The 14,644-nt window shown below is 38.7% G+C and overlaps 1 protein-coding gene across 2 annotated transcripts; it reads left to right on the top strand.

Moving 5' to 3' along the window:
* Positions 1-415: 415 nt before the first annotated feature.
* LOC143846998 (putative ADP-ribosylation factor GTPase-activating protein AGD14) lies at positions 416-14,355 on the top strand. 2 transcript variants are annotated; one of them, XM_077355642.1, is made up of 14 exons: positions 416-533; positions 829-950; positions 5,835-5,896; positions 6,181-6,268; positions 6,417-6,478; positions 6,557-6,650; positions 6,800-7,288; positions 11,215-11,688; positions 11,789-11,953; positions 12,070-12,180; positions 12,284-12,373; positions 12,871-13,057; positions 13,135-13,180; positions 13,649-14,355. In XM_077355642.1, the coding sequence occupies exons 2-14, from the start codon at positions 852-854 to the stop codon at positions 13,785-13,787; spliced, it is 2,106 nt and encodes a 701-aa protein (XP_077211757.1). In that variant the 5' UTR covers positions 416-533; positions 829-851; the 3' UTR covers positions 13,788-14,355. The 2 variants fall into 2 exon arrangements, with proteins under 2 accessions (XP_077211757.1, XP_077211756.1); XM_077355641.1 differs by having other exon boundaries at positions 11,215-11,697.
* The last annotated feature ends 289 nt before the right edge of the window (positions 14,356-14,644 follow it).

Genomic DNA, 14,644 nt, shown 5'->3' with positions numbered 1-14,644 from the left:
AATTTTTACCTAGAGGGAGTCCTTCAATTAATGATAATATCCCTCTAAATTAATCGTAATAATTTTATTTCTCTCTAAATCATGAAAAGAAAAAATTGTAAGATTTTTTTTTTCAACAGAAATATTTTTCTTGCAGTCCAATCTGGGTCATGTACAGTCTAATCGGTCCTTTTATTGATCCACCTCCACCAACATAAGAGGGCATTTCAGTACTTTTCCACACATCAATAATTTCATATCAGGACCGGCAAAAACCGGTCTCTCTCCGCCAAAGCCGGCATCGTTTCCTGTTTTTGACCACACACCGAAAAATAGGAAAAGCAAAATCTCTCTCTCTCTCTCTCTCTCTCTCTCTCTCTCTCTCTCTCTCTCTCTCATATTTAAGAAAAAAGCATAGAATTTTATGCACAGAAAACCCTAACCAAATTCATGCGTCTTCAAAATCTACCCCTGCTTTCATCATTTCCATTACCAGATTCCTCTCTCTTCTGCTAGATTTCAGCCCTGAATTCCTCCATCTTCAGCTAAATCAGGTCAGCTCTCTCTCTCTCTCTCTCTCTCTCTCTCTCTCTCTCTCTAACTTTCTGTTTTTTTATTAGGATTTCTCTCATTTTCCTCTGTGATTACACTTTATTTGCTAATCTCGCTTCTTTGTCCCGGATCCGTGCCTTAAAACTGTTGGATTTTATATCTATTGTGTTATTCCTGTTGCATCTAGTTATGTTCTTCAATTCTAATTTTGGTCGACGATCTAGTTAGGGTTTTGAAAGCGATTTGTGTTGATGAAGCTCATTCATTTTTATTTTTTATTTTGTCTTTTTCTTACAGAGCTGTGGGAGAATCTGAGAAAGATGGCGAATCGGATGAAGGAAGACGAGAAGAACGAGAAGATCATTCGTGGTCTTTTGAAACTTCCTGGAAATCGTAGATGTATCAACTGCAACTCTCTGGTATGTTCACATTCTTTTATCACTAGTATCATTTCTCAAGGAAAATATTTTCTTGCCAAATTTGTTTCTTTTCAAGATTTAGAGGGAAATGATATAATCATGGTTAATTTAGAGAGATATCATCATAAATTAAAGGCCTTTCTAAGTAAAAATTGATTAAGGTTGGTTCAAGTTATCTTTTTTTGTAAGTTAAAAAAGTAAGCAATTTTAGAAATATTTTCCTTACCAAACTTTTCCAGAAAATTCCTGCAATCCAAACATGGCCTTTACTTGCATGTCCATATTTCCGGGAATTTGAATTCTGAGTGCTATACTTGTGGGATCAATGTTAGAGGAAATCGATATAGAACTGTATACAAGAATATGCGATTTCTATTGTAAAATCCATTTGTAATTGTGGGGAAATTCAGTTTTCATGATGCGAGCTGTTGATCAGAATAGAGTGAAGACTGACAAAATTGCAATTTCTAAAGAAAATAATGATGGCATTAACCCAACGAAAGGCTAGAATATCTCGAGTTCATCATCCTTGCGTCGTGATTGTACGAGTAGAAGGAATTCCAAATAATTGGTGGTTCTAGTGTGGTTTGATGTGTGCGGGTGGGTGGCAGGTTGAGGGGGTTTCTCTTATGAATCAAGATGCCTGTGTGTTGCGGGCAATCTATGTTATAATTCTAGGTTATTTACCGGTTTTGATGCTAACACAGTAGAAGCTGCTTTTTACTTATTAGTTAGTGTACAGACATCCAGAAAGTTTCTTTTATTTTTTATTACCTTGTTTAGTTGGCTAAATCTGAATCAACCGTGTAAGAGAGGCAGTGTGAGAAACTTGGGTTTCATTTATTGTCCTCCTCACAGACCATGACAAGATGATAAAAAGCCATGGCAAGATGGAATCATATACAGGACAGGAGAAGTTGATATTCTCCAATTCCTTCAAAACCTAGAGTTTGTAGTGAATATAACAAAACAATTGTTAAGGAATAGGAAATCATGGAATAATTTGTGCTTTACATAAAGGGTTTTGTAGGGAGCTTGTGTGCTTGATGAAATCAACTATTTTGTTCTATACTTGTCAATGAAAGTACGAATGGATGATTGCATGAAGTTGAGTTTCTATTGAAGAAAGACAGAGAATTAGATTTTTAAGGATAGGGAAAAAAAATTCTCGAAGATCTGAACTCAAAATGCATTACACTTTTCCAAATGAGCAAGCAAATAGTGTGAAAACAAGTAAAAATATCAATCATCCTTTTTTTTTTTTTTTTTTGAATGGTAAATTAAGAAGATCATTTAATCTCTTGTGGGAAGCCTTATACACTCCAATGGTTGCTTCAACTAGTTGAGAGTTGATTCCATCCACTCATCTGGAGGGGGAGGTCATGATACAGGTTCTTAATTTATCTCTCGTTGTAAGCAGTACATTTCTGCCAATGCTGAAGAGTGAATTTTATATGTAACCTTTCCAAAAGGAAACTAAAGTAATGATATGATGAAATAAAATAGGTAAAACACTAACACAATTACATAATTGGCACAACATAACCATTCAAAAATTGGCACAAAATAAGGTACTGATGGTAGACACTAGTTTCAATATACATCAATTCATGTATTCATGTGCACAGTTAAACTAATTAAAGCTGGAAAAGTACATAATAGTGACAACTTAGGGTGTGTTCTTTAACCATTCTCATGATCTTCATTCTGGAAGCCCGAATCAATTCTTATTCTTTTGCTTATTCGTTTGAGTGCTTCTGGAATTTGAATCACGTTTCTTAACTCAACTCAACTCCCTTCTTTCTAAGCATTATTTTTCTGCATTAATTTTATAAGAATTAATGGATAAATAGCAACCCTTAATCAATTCTTATGCTTTGGGTATTTGGGGAAAGGTAGATAGCATTAATTGTATTTATATAAAAAAAAGGAAGGTCCCCTTTTCATCCACAAATGCACAGAAATTCGAGTCTTCATCATCATCTCCTTTTCCCCCGAGCTGTCGTTAGGAGCTTCGGCAATGGATGGATCTATCAATATTGTCATCTTCCTTTTCTTTCTTTATTAACACATTGAAATCAGCACTTGATAGAGGCAGTGCTGATAGAGATGCAATGCTTCCCATTTCTCCAAACCTTTCAGCAATATCTGAATCTCGCCCAAGGCATCCATCACAGAAGGGAAAAGATGAAAAGATGTTGATACCATTCTGTTACAAATATACCTATATGCTTGGGTCCATTAGGGTTTCTAAGGCTAGGTTGTCTTTCCCTGTAAATCCATCACAGGATATAGTTTTGGGGAAATGGGTTTGGAAAAATATGTACTGATCGGGAGAAAAAGTTACAAAATCTAAGATTAGATGAAATTGGAAATGGGTAAAGATAAAAAAAATGGTGAAAGGGGTAGAAGCAAAGAGGACTTGCCCTGGACTCGCTCCATCTCCTATATGAGGGTGAGATTTCTCATCCTTTGCATGCAGGGAGAGTTCCGGTCATCGTTGGCTTCCCAGTCAAAAGAAATGTCCTTTGAGTTGGAATCCATGCCCTTCGACTTCGCCAGTTTCGGAGTTGTGGGCCGGGGTATCAGAGATTAAATCGTAGCAGAAAAATGAGAGGAGGGTTTTTACAGGGAGGACACAAACCTAGCCCTAGAAAACAAAGATCTAAGTTAGAGTTTTTACCCGAATAAATGAGTTTGGGGGACTTTAGATCCAAATCCGTCACATAAGATAGGTTTCTCTCCATTCCTAGTCGTCAAGGAGGAGATGGGAACGGCGTGTGAGAGGTAATAGAGTTTTTTTGTCGAGATTATGATAGCGTGGGCGAGAGTACCCCGACAAATCGTTTCTTATTCTTCAAAGCGAGAAAAAGTCGCTCCAAAATATTTGCTGCCTAAGAATTAGTATTGATGTTAAAAATGGGTTGACATGTGGTAAAAAAACACGATTTAAAAAAAATAAAATTCTATGGAGTGAAAAAACAAAAAAATCATTCTAGAGAATGGTTAAAGAACGCACCCTTAGTCACTAATATACTAAATAAATAATTCAATTAAAGGTGGAAAACACTGTAAGAATGAAGGCAATGATGCAACATTTATGTAATTAACATTAAGTGTATTCCTTACTGGAAATAGAAATTCATGCAAAAAGAGAACACAGGTAAGAAAAAAGTCAAAAAAGAAAAGAAAAGGAAAACAAACAAGCACAGGACGGCCCTTTCGGACGGGCAGGCCGGCCTTGCTTTGTTTCACAAAACATCTAATTTTCACAAAAAAATATAACTAATCTTATAAACACTTTTCTAAGATTTTGTTATATGAATACTGAAAGCCCGAGAGAGTAATTCCAGGAAGCGAAGCAAAGTGAGAGAACGTAATTTCACGAACGCTCATTGGAGTTGACGCATTGCACTCCTTTAGTCTCTCCACTGGAGACTTTGTCCTTCTTTCTGCTCTTCTCGAGACTCTTTTTTGCGGAAAAGAAAGATTCTCAAAACCAAAGACACGGAGAGGCCCTATTAATAAGGTAGAACACAGTCCAGAAAGATAGAATAGAAAAGAAAAAGACACTGAAGTCAAAGAGTGACGGCTCGGTCGTTCTCTTGTAGGTTTGGTCTCGCTCTGTCTAATGATTCAACTCTACTTTCATACTATTGCTGCTCGACAGCTATAGTTGAAGCTCCCAACTTGACCTTTACTAAGCGAGGAGCTTTTATTCGCTCTCCCCATTATATCGATGAAGTCAAGTTCCGAGCATTCACTCGCTTTGTCTCACTCTTAAACTCTCGTACTCTACTCAACACACCTTGCTTTTCTGATCTTGCCTGTGAACTTTATCTCGATTTAGGGCGCTTTCTGTTCTCATACCGTACTTGTATCACTCTTTCCTGCTTCCCATTACTCATTTATAGGGCACTGCCCTTTACAATTGCTGTCAAAAACACGAGCAAGAGAGCGATAAAGACTCGAACAAGAAAGATAAGCTTTAGTGCCATTTAAGTCGTGTTCTTCCCCTAGAATATTAACTCCATGAGGTCACTTTGTCTCAATAATGAGCACCTTTTACTGGAAAGTGCTCATTGCCTTCGGGCACGACACACCAATGACTTTGTTGACAAGAGAGAAAAGACAAGATTGGATTTCCTGCCTACATATAAATCAAAATCAAAATCAAAGAACGTAAAATTAATATCAAACATAAAAGAATATATTTACTGAAAATGAAAAATATGACAAATGCAAAATATGTGAAAATTTGTAGCAAAATGTGGCTATTTAAACACATACATATGTGGATCATGCTCAAAACATGTAGATGTAGGTCAATGACAATTAAAAAATAACATATGTTAAAAAACATGTGGAATGCTCCTGTTTTTTTAGGATTGGTATAATAGAAGTGATATCTAGTTATATTTACTTTATAGCATAGTGCTATAACTTAAAAAAGTCAACTTGAAACTTGGCGCATTGACTCCACTCGACAGAAAATTGAGTTGACTTGTTGAACAATTTCGTAGGTGTTATATATAATGAAAGGAAGAAAAATAATTAAATAACCGATGTTGGACCCGTAACTGTGACCTAAAATCTAAGGCCAAACATACTGCATTATTATGCGATGCATTTCTACTCTGTTATGTTACAAGAAATGTGTGCGTGCGCGTGCGTGTCTATGTATGCACATATACACACACATAAAACATGTGTCCATTAATAGAAACATGCACTCGACATTTTATCGAGTCGACTGACCCATTTTGATTCGAGTCCACTTTCGAGTTTTTAAATTATGGTTGACAAATGTGGGTATGGAAAAGATTTCTTTAGATAGTTCCATTTAATGAAGATTAGCAGGGCTAACATTTTTCTGTCAAGCAGGGACCACAATATGTGTGCACGAATTTCTGGACATTTGTCTGCACAGCCTGTAGTGGAATACAGTAAGTGTTAATAGCTGCTTTCTTATAGCTGTTGTCTTTTCTGTTCATGTGTTGATTTATTTTCACATTAAGTGCTTTATGGCTTCTCTTATCCCTGTACATGGAATCAAATTATCTTTTACAATTTTAGACATGAAATATTGAATCAGATTCCTGATTCTTTTGGATGAGGGAATCTGGTACATAGGATTGATTTCGTTTTCATGTTAGTTCCAGGTGCTCAAAATTATATTTCCGCTTAACAGACTATTATTATACTGATTTATAACTGAAAATATTTCCAGTCGAGAGTTCACCCACCGTGTGAAATCAGTATCCATGGCTAAATTTACTTCTCAAGAAGTTAGTGCTCTTCAAGGAGGGGGAAATGAGGTACATGCATGCATTTTTCACAACCAATTAGGATTTGTTCTTTTCAATCTTCCAACAACCATCTTAAACATCTCCCTCTCATTAATAAACGAAAAAAAAAAAAAACATCTCTCACATTGTTGGACTAATCTTTTATCTCATTTCACAGAGGGCGAAGGAAATTTATTTCAAGGAATGGGACTCACAAATACATTCTGTTCCTGATAGCAGGTTATTACTGAATCTATGTTGTATTATCTTGAGAAACTTACAAATGGATGAAATTCTGATCTGAGTACTTGATTTTAGCAATGTCGAGAGACTCAGGGATTTCATTAGGCATGTTTACGTGGATAGAAGATATACGGGGGAGAGGACTGTTGACCGGCCTCCAAGAGGGAAAGTATGCTAAGTTGTTATTTTTTATGAAGTTGTAAATATTTGCTATTCATTATTGTGTTTCTACTTTATACTATGCATGTTTTTTATGATTTTTTGGAGCCCTGGACCCACTTTCATTTGTTAAAAATGTTGTTTTTCTATACCATACAGGGTGACAGGGAGGATTCTAATGAAACCAGGAAGTTGGATAGTTATCGTGGTGGCTCTCGAAGCCCGCCATATGAGGAAACATATGAACGTCGTTACAATGAACAATCTGGTCCCGGTGGAAGGAATGATGATAGAAATTATAGAAACTATTCTGATGAACGAAGAAGTCCGGGATACGAGCAAGAAAGTGTAAGGTATGGTGATTACAGGAAAAGTCCTGTCCGCTTTGAGGTTGTTGATGATAGGGTTCGAGATGATAGATTTCGAAATGGAAATCAGAATAGGAGATCTGAAGATCGGAGGCTTCCTGATGGTGCATCCCAGCCAGAGGGTAGGTCACCAAACCATCAGAAGGGCGTGGATATATCCAGTCCCCCGTTGGTACGCCCTGTTAGAGATATTTTGGGTGAGGATACTCCACCTCTACGTATAAGTGAACCTCCTAAAGCAAATGGTGGGAGGTCCCCTGATGGTGCTGCGCATACACAGGTGGGTTTTCTGCTGAATTCTCTGCTGAATATGTTTTAGATTTGAGAAAGTTCTTCTACTCCTTAGTGTTTCTTGGTCACTTGGCATGTCTACGGTAACACAAAAATGTCTACATTGGCATTGGTTAAAGATCATATTTACTTTTAATAATTTTTATATTTAATTGCTTGATGTTAAAGCACATGGTTGTTTAAATGCATGGGCAAACCATAGTGATGTTACATGGCTATGCTCATATCTTTCAGCAAAAAAGAAAAAAAGGAGGTTATTCATAAGTTCCATATGACAGATATTGTCTAACCTTTTGTGGTTCTTTAGTTCTCCAAATGTTGACTCTACTCATAATTTCAAGCAATTTTAAACACATTTTCATTTGTTCTAGATCTGAAGCATATTAGTTCTGCAACAGATATGAGTCGGAAATCAGAATTGTGTGTCTTTTAGGTGCTTCTGTTGGTTTTACTTTCTTTGAACAATTTATCAACCCCAAATAAGTGTTCGCTAATATCGTATTAAGGATTTGTAGTCTACACCATATTGTCAACGTAGTAATTTTAAGGATTTTCCCAGCATGCTCCCATTGCCTTACATCCTCAGATGGCAACCTTTCTATCATATTTCAGTGATAGTCAATTCTCTCTTTTTTTGAAAGGTAACAATTTAATTCCAAAGATGAAAAGGGTACATTCAATAGGGACAAGATGTCCCCACGAAAAGGTACACGTAAACAAACAAGGAAAATGTAGCATCTGAGGGTGGGATTAGAGAACCCCCAGTGAGCCTTCGTTGAATACTATAGCCGTTTCAGATCGCCATACACCCTCCTTCGCTAGGCCATCCGCTAGTGAAGTTGCCGATCGTCTCATATGTACCTAGGATGGACGGATGATGCGGATTAGGTCTCTGATCTCATCCACGGTATTGGCCAATCTCCAAAGACCGGCACACCGGCTCGCCGCCCAAGCAATGACGTTTGCGGGATCCCCTTCAACTATTAGGGGTCCCAAATTATGGGATAGGAAGCCCCTAAGACAGAAGAGTAGTGCCTTCGCCTCAGCCTCGTTTGCATCGCAGAAACCCACTGAACCGGAGTAAGTCATGATAGTGGTGCCATTTGCGTCGCGGATCACACCCCCGATCCCTGCCATGCCCGGGTTTATCATGGAACTTCCGTCAAAGTTCAGTTTGAACAAACCGGTTGGAGGTGCTGTCCATCGAGGAGTGATTCTCAGTGGATTTCTTCTCCGCCATTACAGTCGACCAGTGATAGTCAATTCTACATGTTTGGTTTTAGCGTGAAATCCGGGTTGGGGTCTTCTCAATTGCTTGTCAAAGAGAGCCCTTTTAAGTGGCATCACGATGACTTGATTTCTTTAGCTGCCACCTTTTCTGTTGTGCTGTAGTTCTACATGCTTGATTTTATTACGGAACATTGTGTTGGGGACCTATACAAATCTCTTAGTTGGGGACACATACAAATGACTCGTCAAAGTGAAATATGGTTAAGCTATGTAAGCAGAGGTAGCTTTTAAAGATTCCATGACCAGTCATTTTTCACATTGATTTACCCAAGGAGTTTTTGGAATGGGATGATTTTTACTGCAGCTTATCTAAGGCGACAATTGAACCATATCGCCGTACTGATCACTCAGTAATTCTCTTCTAGGAAGGTATTCCTCTCGAGAAATCTTAGGATTTTTGCATATTTCATGCTGTCTACTGAACAAATTTGGTCGCACATTTGTGATGTGGCTGTTGCTTGCGGGACAAGTGCTATATCCCAGTTTCAGGCAATGTTTTAGATTCAATGCATTTTTGTGACATTAGGCTGCTGCTGGACCCATATTTGGGGAAATAAACGGTAAGCCAATGAAAGCTCTGTTACATCCAATGCTGGAAAGGGAGAAAGGAAGCTCTTGACGTGGAAGCGAAGGTATCTATCTTTAATGGGAAGATGAACTGTGTTTTGAAAATTGACAAGTCTATTTATAATAACAAAATTTACAAGAAATTGGGGACACGTAATCCCAAAGCTTTACATATTAACAAAGGATGCAAAAAGGGTACTCCAATGGCCAAAAATAGAAAAAAAAAACACCATCAGTATACTCTTTGTTAAAGTATAAAAGATAAATAACGCCTTTCTCCAACAGCTTAAGCTTTTGGAGAACTTGGTAAGTTAACACTCTTGAGCGCTCCCGATTGTAGCCTAAAAAATACTCCTTCGGCAGAAATATCGGGGTTGCAGCCATTCCTAGATTTAGAGTCCCTAAAGTCAGAACCACACAAAACTATCGCCGCCAACACACCCAACATTAGAAATTTTGAGACCATTTGATTTCACCATAGGTTGACCATCGAGGGATCAAGAGAGATCACAAGCAGCGAAGGACCAAGATCCCTCTAGCACCTCTCAGATAGCAACACTACTCATCCATATCAACCTAATACTTGAACCCCTATACCCAGAGAGACAGGTAAATTACCAAAACTCCCAAAAAAACATTCATTAGCCTAATTTACCTCCCAGAGAAAATTCATCACCAAGCCTGTAATAGCAGCCAACAAACAATCAAAACAAACTCCTATGCACTTCTATTAACATCGCCACCCGCACAAAAAACATAGAATGACCCAAACTTCCTTATCAGTCCATAAGAGCCTTAAGCTCTCTACTACCATGCCCCGGTGTTTTCCCCTTTTTTCTTCGAAGCCAATCCCTAGAGCCCTTCTCACCTATTCATCTGACATAGCCTTTTCATCTTCTCCCGAGCTCACCTTTGCCTTCTCCTCAGATTCTTGCTCAGCCTTGAATAAGCACCTCCTAACATCCAAGGAATCTCGGGGAAGGGCAGACCCACTGTAATGGCTCTCACTAGTATCTTCCATCCGGAGCTCATATCTTTTAGAATCTTCGTCTAATGCTTTTCGTTCCCCCTCCATAGCTTTCTTGAAATGTGGTAATTCATAGACCGATACACAGCATTCTTCTATTGATAAGGGGAAGATGAACTTGATTAAAGCCATTCTTTCCAATATCCCTGTCTACTTCATGTCTCTTTTCAAGTGCCTAATAAGTGTGATTGGGTGCATTGAACGCCTCCAAAGGTTTTTTTTTTTGGGTGGAATGATAGTGAGAATAATAGAGCTACCATTTGGTCAATTAGGATGAGGTTTGCATGTTAATGACAGAGAAGAGAAAGAGGAGGGGGGGGGGGGGCGGCGGGCGGGGGAGGAAGCTGTTGTAGATGAATCAAGCGCTGCTTGGTAAGTGGTTGTGAAGATGGGTTCGATGGCCTTTGGGAACAAGTCATAAGGAAGAAATATGGCGAGAGCATTGTCAAGAGGTTTGTAGTTTATGAAGAGCCTGGGCCCCCCACATTCTCTTTTGTTTTGATTCAGAAAGCATACAGTTGGTTCAAAATAAATTCTGCGTGGAATGATATGGAGAATAATAGAACTACCACTTGGTTAATTAGGATAAGGTTTGCATGTTAATGAAACAGGAGGGGGGGGTGTAATTGGTTGGTGAGGAAGCTGTTGTAGATGAGTCAAGCGCTGTTGGGTTAGTGGTTGTGAAGATGGGTTCAATGGCCTTTGGAAACAAGTCATAAGGAAGAAATATGGCGAGAGCCTTGTAGAGAGGTTTGTAGTTTATGAAGAGCCTGGGGCCCCCACGTTCTCTTTTGTTTTGATTCAGAAAGCATACAGTTGATTCAAAATAAATTTTGGCATACAGCTCAATCTTTCCTTCAAGAACAGTTAATCAAATTCATAAGATACACATCTTATCAATAAATTCTGTTAATTTATTCTAGACCAAGGACGGATATGATCATCTATTCCTAAAGTCTTGACATCATCCAAGTTCCATTGGTTTGTATAAAAAATAATTGAAATACTTATCGTAAGGGTTTTCATTGCAGAGGACTGCATCTTCCAGTAGCCTGGGATCCCCTGATGGGAATTCGGTGGAATTGAAGGGGGTAAATTTGGGAAGTTTGATTGATTTCAATTCAGATCCTGAACCTCCTGCTGTGGCAGCATCAAGTGACCCATTTGCGGGGCCATCTCCTCAGCAACCAACAATGAGTCCCACCAGTGATGGCAGTAATTGGGCATCTTTTGATTTTGCTACACAGGAAAAAGCTCCTCAGGCTCCTTCGAATGCCACCACCACTCTGGAATCTGCACTGTCACAATTGTCAGCTCCAGCACCTACACCTGCAGGCAACCCATCAACATTGCCTTTAGGTGGTGTTGATCCCTTTGTGAAAACTACCGATGGAGGGCAGTGGTCGACTATGCAACAACCTCAGCCATCCTTATTTGCAGGTGTTGGTACTCGGCCCCCTGTTCAGCAGTTCATTCCACAGGTTACTGGGACTCCAAATAATCAAGTAATTCATGTCAGATCTGCTCTCTCTACACTTATTACATTATGTTGAATAACTGAATATGAAGCTCTCTATTTTACTTATTTTGCTTTCTTCTTTACAGCCGTGGAATTCATTGCTCACACCAAATGCACACGGAACTTTGATGGCTCCACCAGGACAACCAGCTCAAGCTGGCCCAAAGCCACGCCAAGAAACAAGTGCAGGAATTGCACCACAACTTCCCCCCGTGGAACCAAAACCTAGTGGAAGAAATGCACTTCCGGAGGTATTAGTGTTCCCACTTGTTCATGGCATGGGGCTCTTATGTTTAATTAGCACTGACTTGTCTCTATCTCTCTCTCTCTCTCTCATATCGGCTTATAAATATTGAATGCTCTGTAGGACCTTTTTGCTCTAACTTATGCCCCAACACATGTACCAGTACCGGGTTGGCAAACTGGCACACCTCACGGCATGGGATTTGGCATGCAAATGCAATATCCGACCACAGTGGTACCTTAATCATTATCTTATCTAATGATTTCTAGCTTATCTTTCTTTTCTTCAGTTGATTGCTCTAGGTAGCCGATAACAGCTTGTAAATATGGATCTGCAGATGCAATCAATGCCAGTTCTTCCCCATTTATCTAAATCTACAAATCCATTTGATCTCACCAGTGAACCAACTCTCAGTCATGCTCCCACGGTATGCGAACTTTCAATTTTTTGCAGATGATTTTATTTTGCCTGTGTTACTGCTTTCTGTTTCTCTTTTATATCTTTTTGTTTCATTTGTCTGTATGTGTTACCCTGAGCCAGTATACTGGGGTGAAAAACGGATATTAGGTTGCCCTATAAATTATGCTTATACCGCCCTAAATGTGAAATGGATTTTCTTGAAGCCTTTTGTGGCTATTTTGACTTTTTTAATTTGAGTGTAAAGTGGAACTACAGCTGAGTATAAAATTTGAGGTCAGGCCATGATTCTTGGAAATTCCATGACCGTCGTTGGAATACAGCTCAAGTTAGACTTGGTTTTCTAGCTTGTTGATTAATAATATCATGGCTGTGGTGCCTATTGGTTTAATTTTAATCTGTGTGGCCCCACAGTTTTTTTTTATTTACTTAAAGTGTTCCGTGAACCGCAAGGTTTTCGTTGATAAGTTGACGTGTGGATATCTATAATACATTTTTTGGATGCAGATCCCACCCATGTCATCTTTGCAAGGTGCACTACCAAACATGCAGTTCCCATCCATGGCATCTTTGCAAGGTGCACTACCAAACATGGGAGCTCCTCAAGCCCTACTGCGTAGTTCCAGCTTTGGTACCCCTTCGCCGCGATGGGTGCCTCCCCACACACCATCTTATCCATCTGCAGTGCCTTCAGGTACAATTATTATGTGGTTTTTTTATTTGTATTTCTAATATTACTTCAAATTTTCTGATGTACAGTACTGCTTTCAGGTGCATATATGGTGCAACAAGCACCAAGTAACATGCCACCTCTTGGGTAAGTCTTTGTCATTACTTCTATGTTTAGTTTACAGCCCACTTAGCTAATACGAGACCTCCCCAACATTTCATTCACATGACCAAAAATTTCCACGCGTCCAGAAGACAATGTTTAAGTGCTCCTTTTTTTTTTTTTTCTGATGAATGCTCTAAACTGAAGACTTCCATTGTTGTTTCATTTGTTCATTGGAAACATTTTGTTTTTGGAAATGATTGATGTGCAAGGAAAGGTTACAGTGAACACTTCCTTAACAGAATGATAACCAATCTTTCTTAACAGAATGATAACCTATCTTGGCCAATTAGATGTGCAAGGTTGGTTATCATTGATAGCCCTCAATCTAAAGAGTAGGATACTGAAAGCTTATTCTCTCCTCAATCTAAACCATTACTTGGGCTGGTGCATTCATATGACTCAGAAAAATCAACTGAACTTATTTTTCTAATGTGAATGATACAATTGCAGACATCAAGGAAGTGGAGGCTTTGGAAGTGATGGATCTTTCTTCCACACCTTTGGTGTGGATCAACCGCCTGTGGGCCGATACTTGGAACCAGCCACCCCAAATTCTTTCTCTTCTGTTGGAGGAAACCCTTTTGGATAGACAGGAGAGCACAGCTTCTTGGATCCTATTTTAGTGTCATCATGTTGCAGTTGCCTGTTATAATTGAAGGAAAAGTTTGACTGGTTTCTTTTGGTTGAGGATCAAGTGAACTGATCAGCCCGAGTAAAGGATTTTCAGTCATCCTGGCCAAGGTAATGGTTAAGATTTTAGTTGGCCTTGTAAAATTAGTGTAAAGATTAAACCAGAGTGTATGATTGAGAGGAAGAGCATGGAGGCCACCAAGGGGGGGAACTAAGGCAATTCTTATAGTTCCGTAGTTTGGTGTATATCTCATTATCTTATATTTCACTGGTATTGTGTATGTTTTCATCTGCCTGGTTGCTCACTTCAGGGTTTTGTATCCGTTATATTGGTTAGTAGTCTTCTTTATCTGTCTCTAAGATTTGTAATTTTGTAACATGTTGCTGTTTGTCATTCCATCATCATTGTTATTGTTGTGGGGCTCAGAAAGACTTATGCAAATTGATCAGCTAAGAGGATTTTGTACTGATGAACATTTTTATGTGGTTTGGCTTTTGTTGCTTTAGATTTTACTGGGTTGCTTGAAGTGACTGCATTATGTGGAACCTGGACTTTTTTTTTGGCATTGGGTTGCATTTTTTCATGGTTTCTTTGAAAAATAAAAAAACATTTGAGAGTTGTCTCCCCATTGAAATATGATTTTTCTTAATTTTCTTTTCCCTATACCCAAATACCTCCAAAAGTTATTCTTATTTTCAAATGGGGCATTGAGGTTGTTTGAATGACTGAATTGTATCATTTGAACATGGAAAAAATAAAATTAAACCCTTTTAACAAGTATTTGCAACTGAGATTACTAACCCCCCTCCCTTTCT

Source organism: Tasmannia lanceolata, unplaced genomic scaffold, assembly GCF_043159265.1.
Source record: "Tasmannia lanceolata isolate RefF3 unplaced genomic scaffold, GAP_Taslan_0.1 ptg000015l, whole genome shotgun sequence".
NCBI lineage: Eukaryota > Viridiplantae > Streptophyta > Magnoliopsida > Canellales > Winteraceae > Tasmannia > Tasmannia lanceolata.
This window is presented reverse-complemented; position numbering and strand designations above follow the sequence as displayed.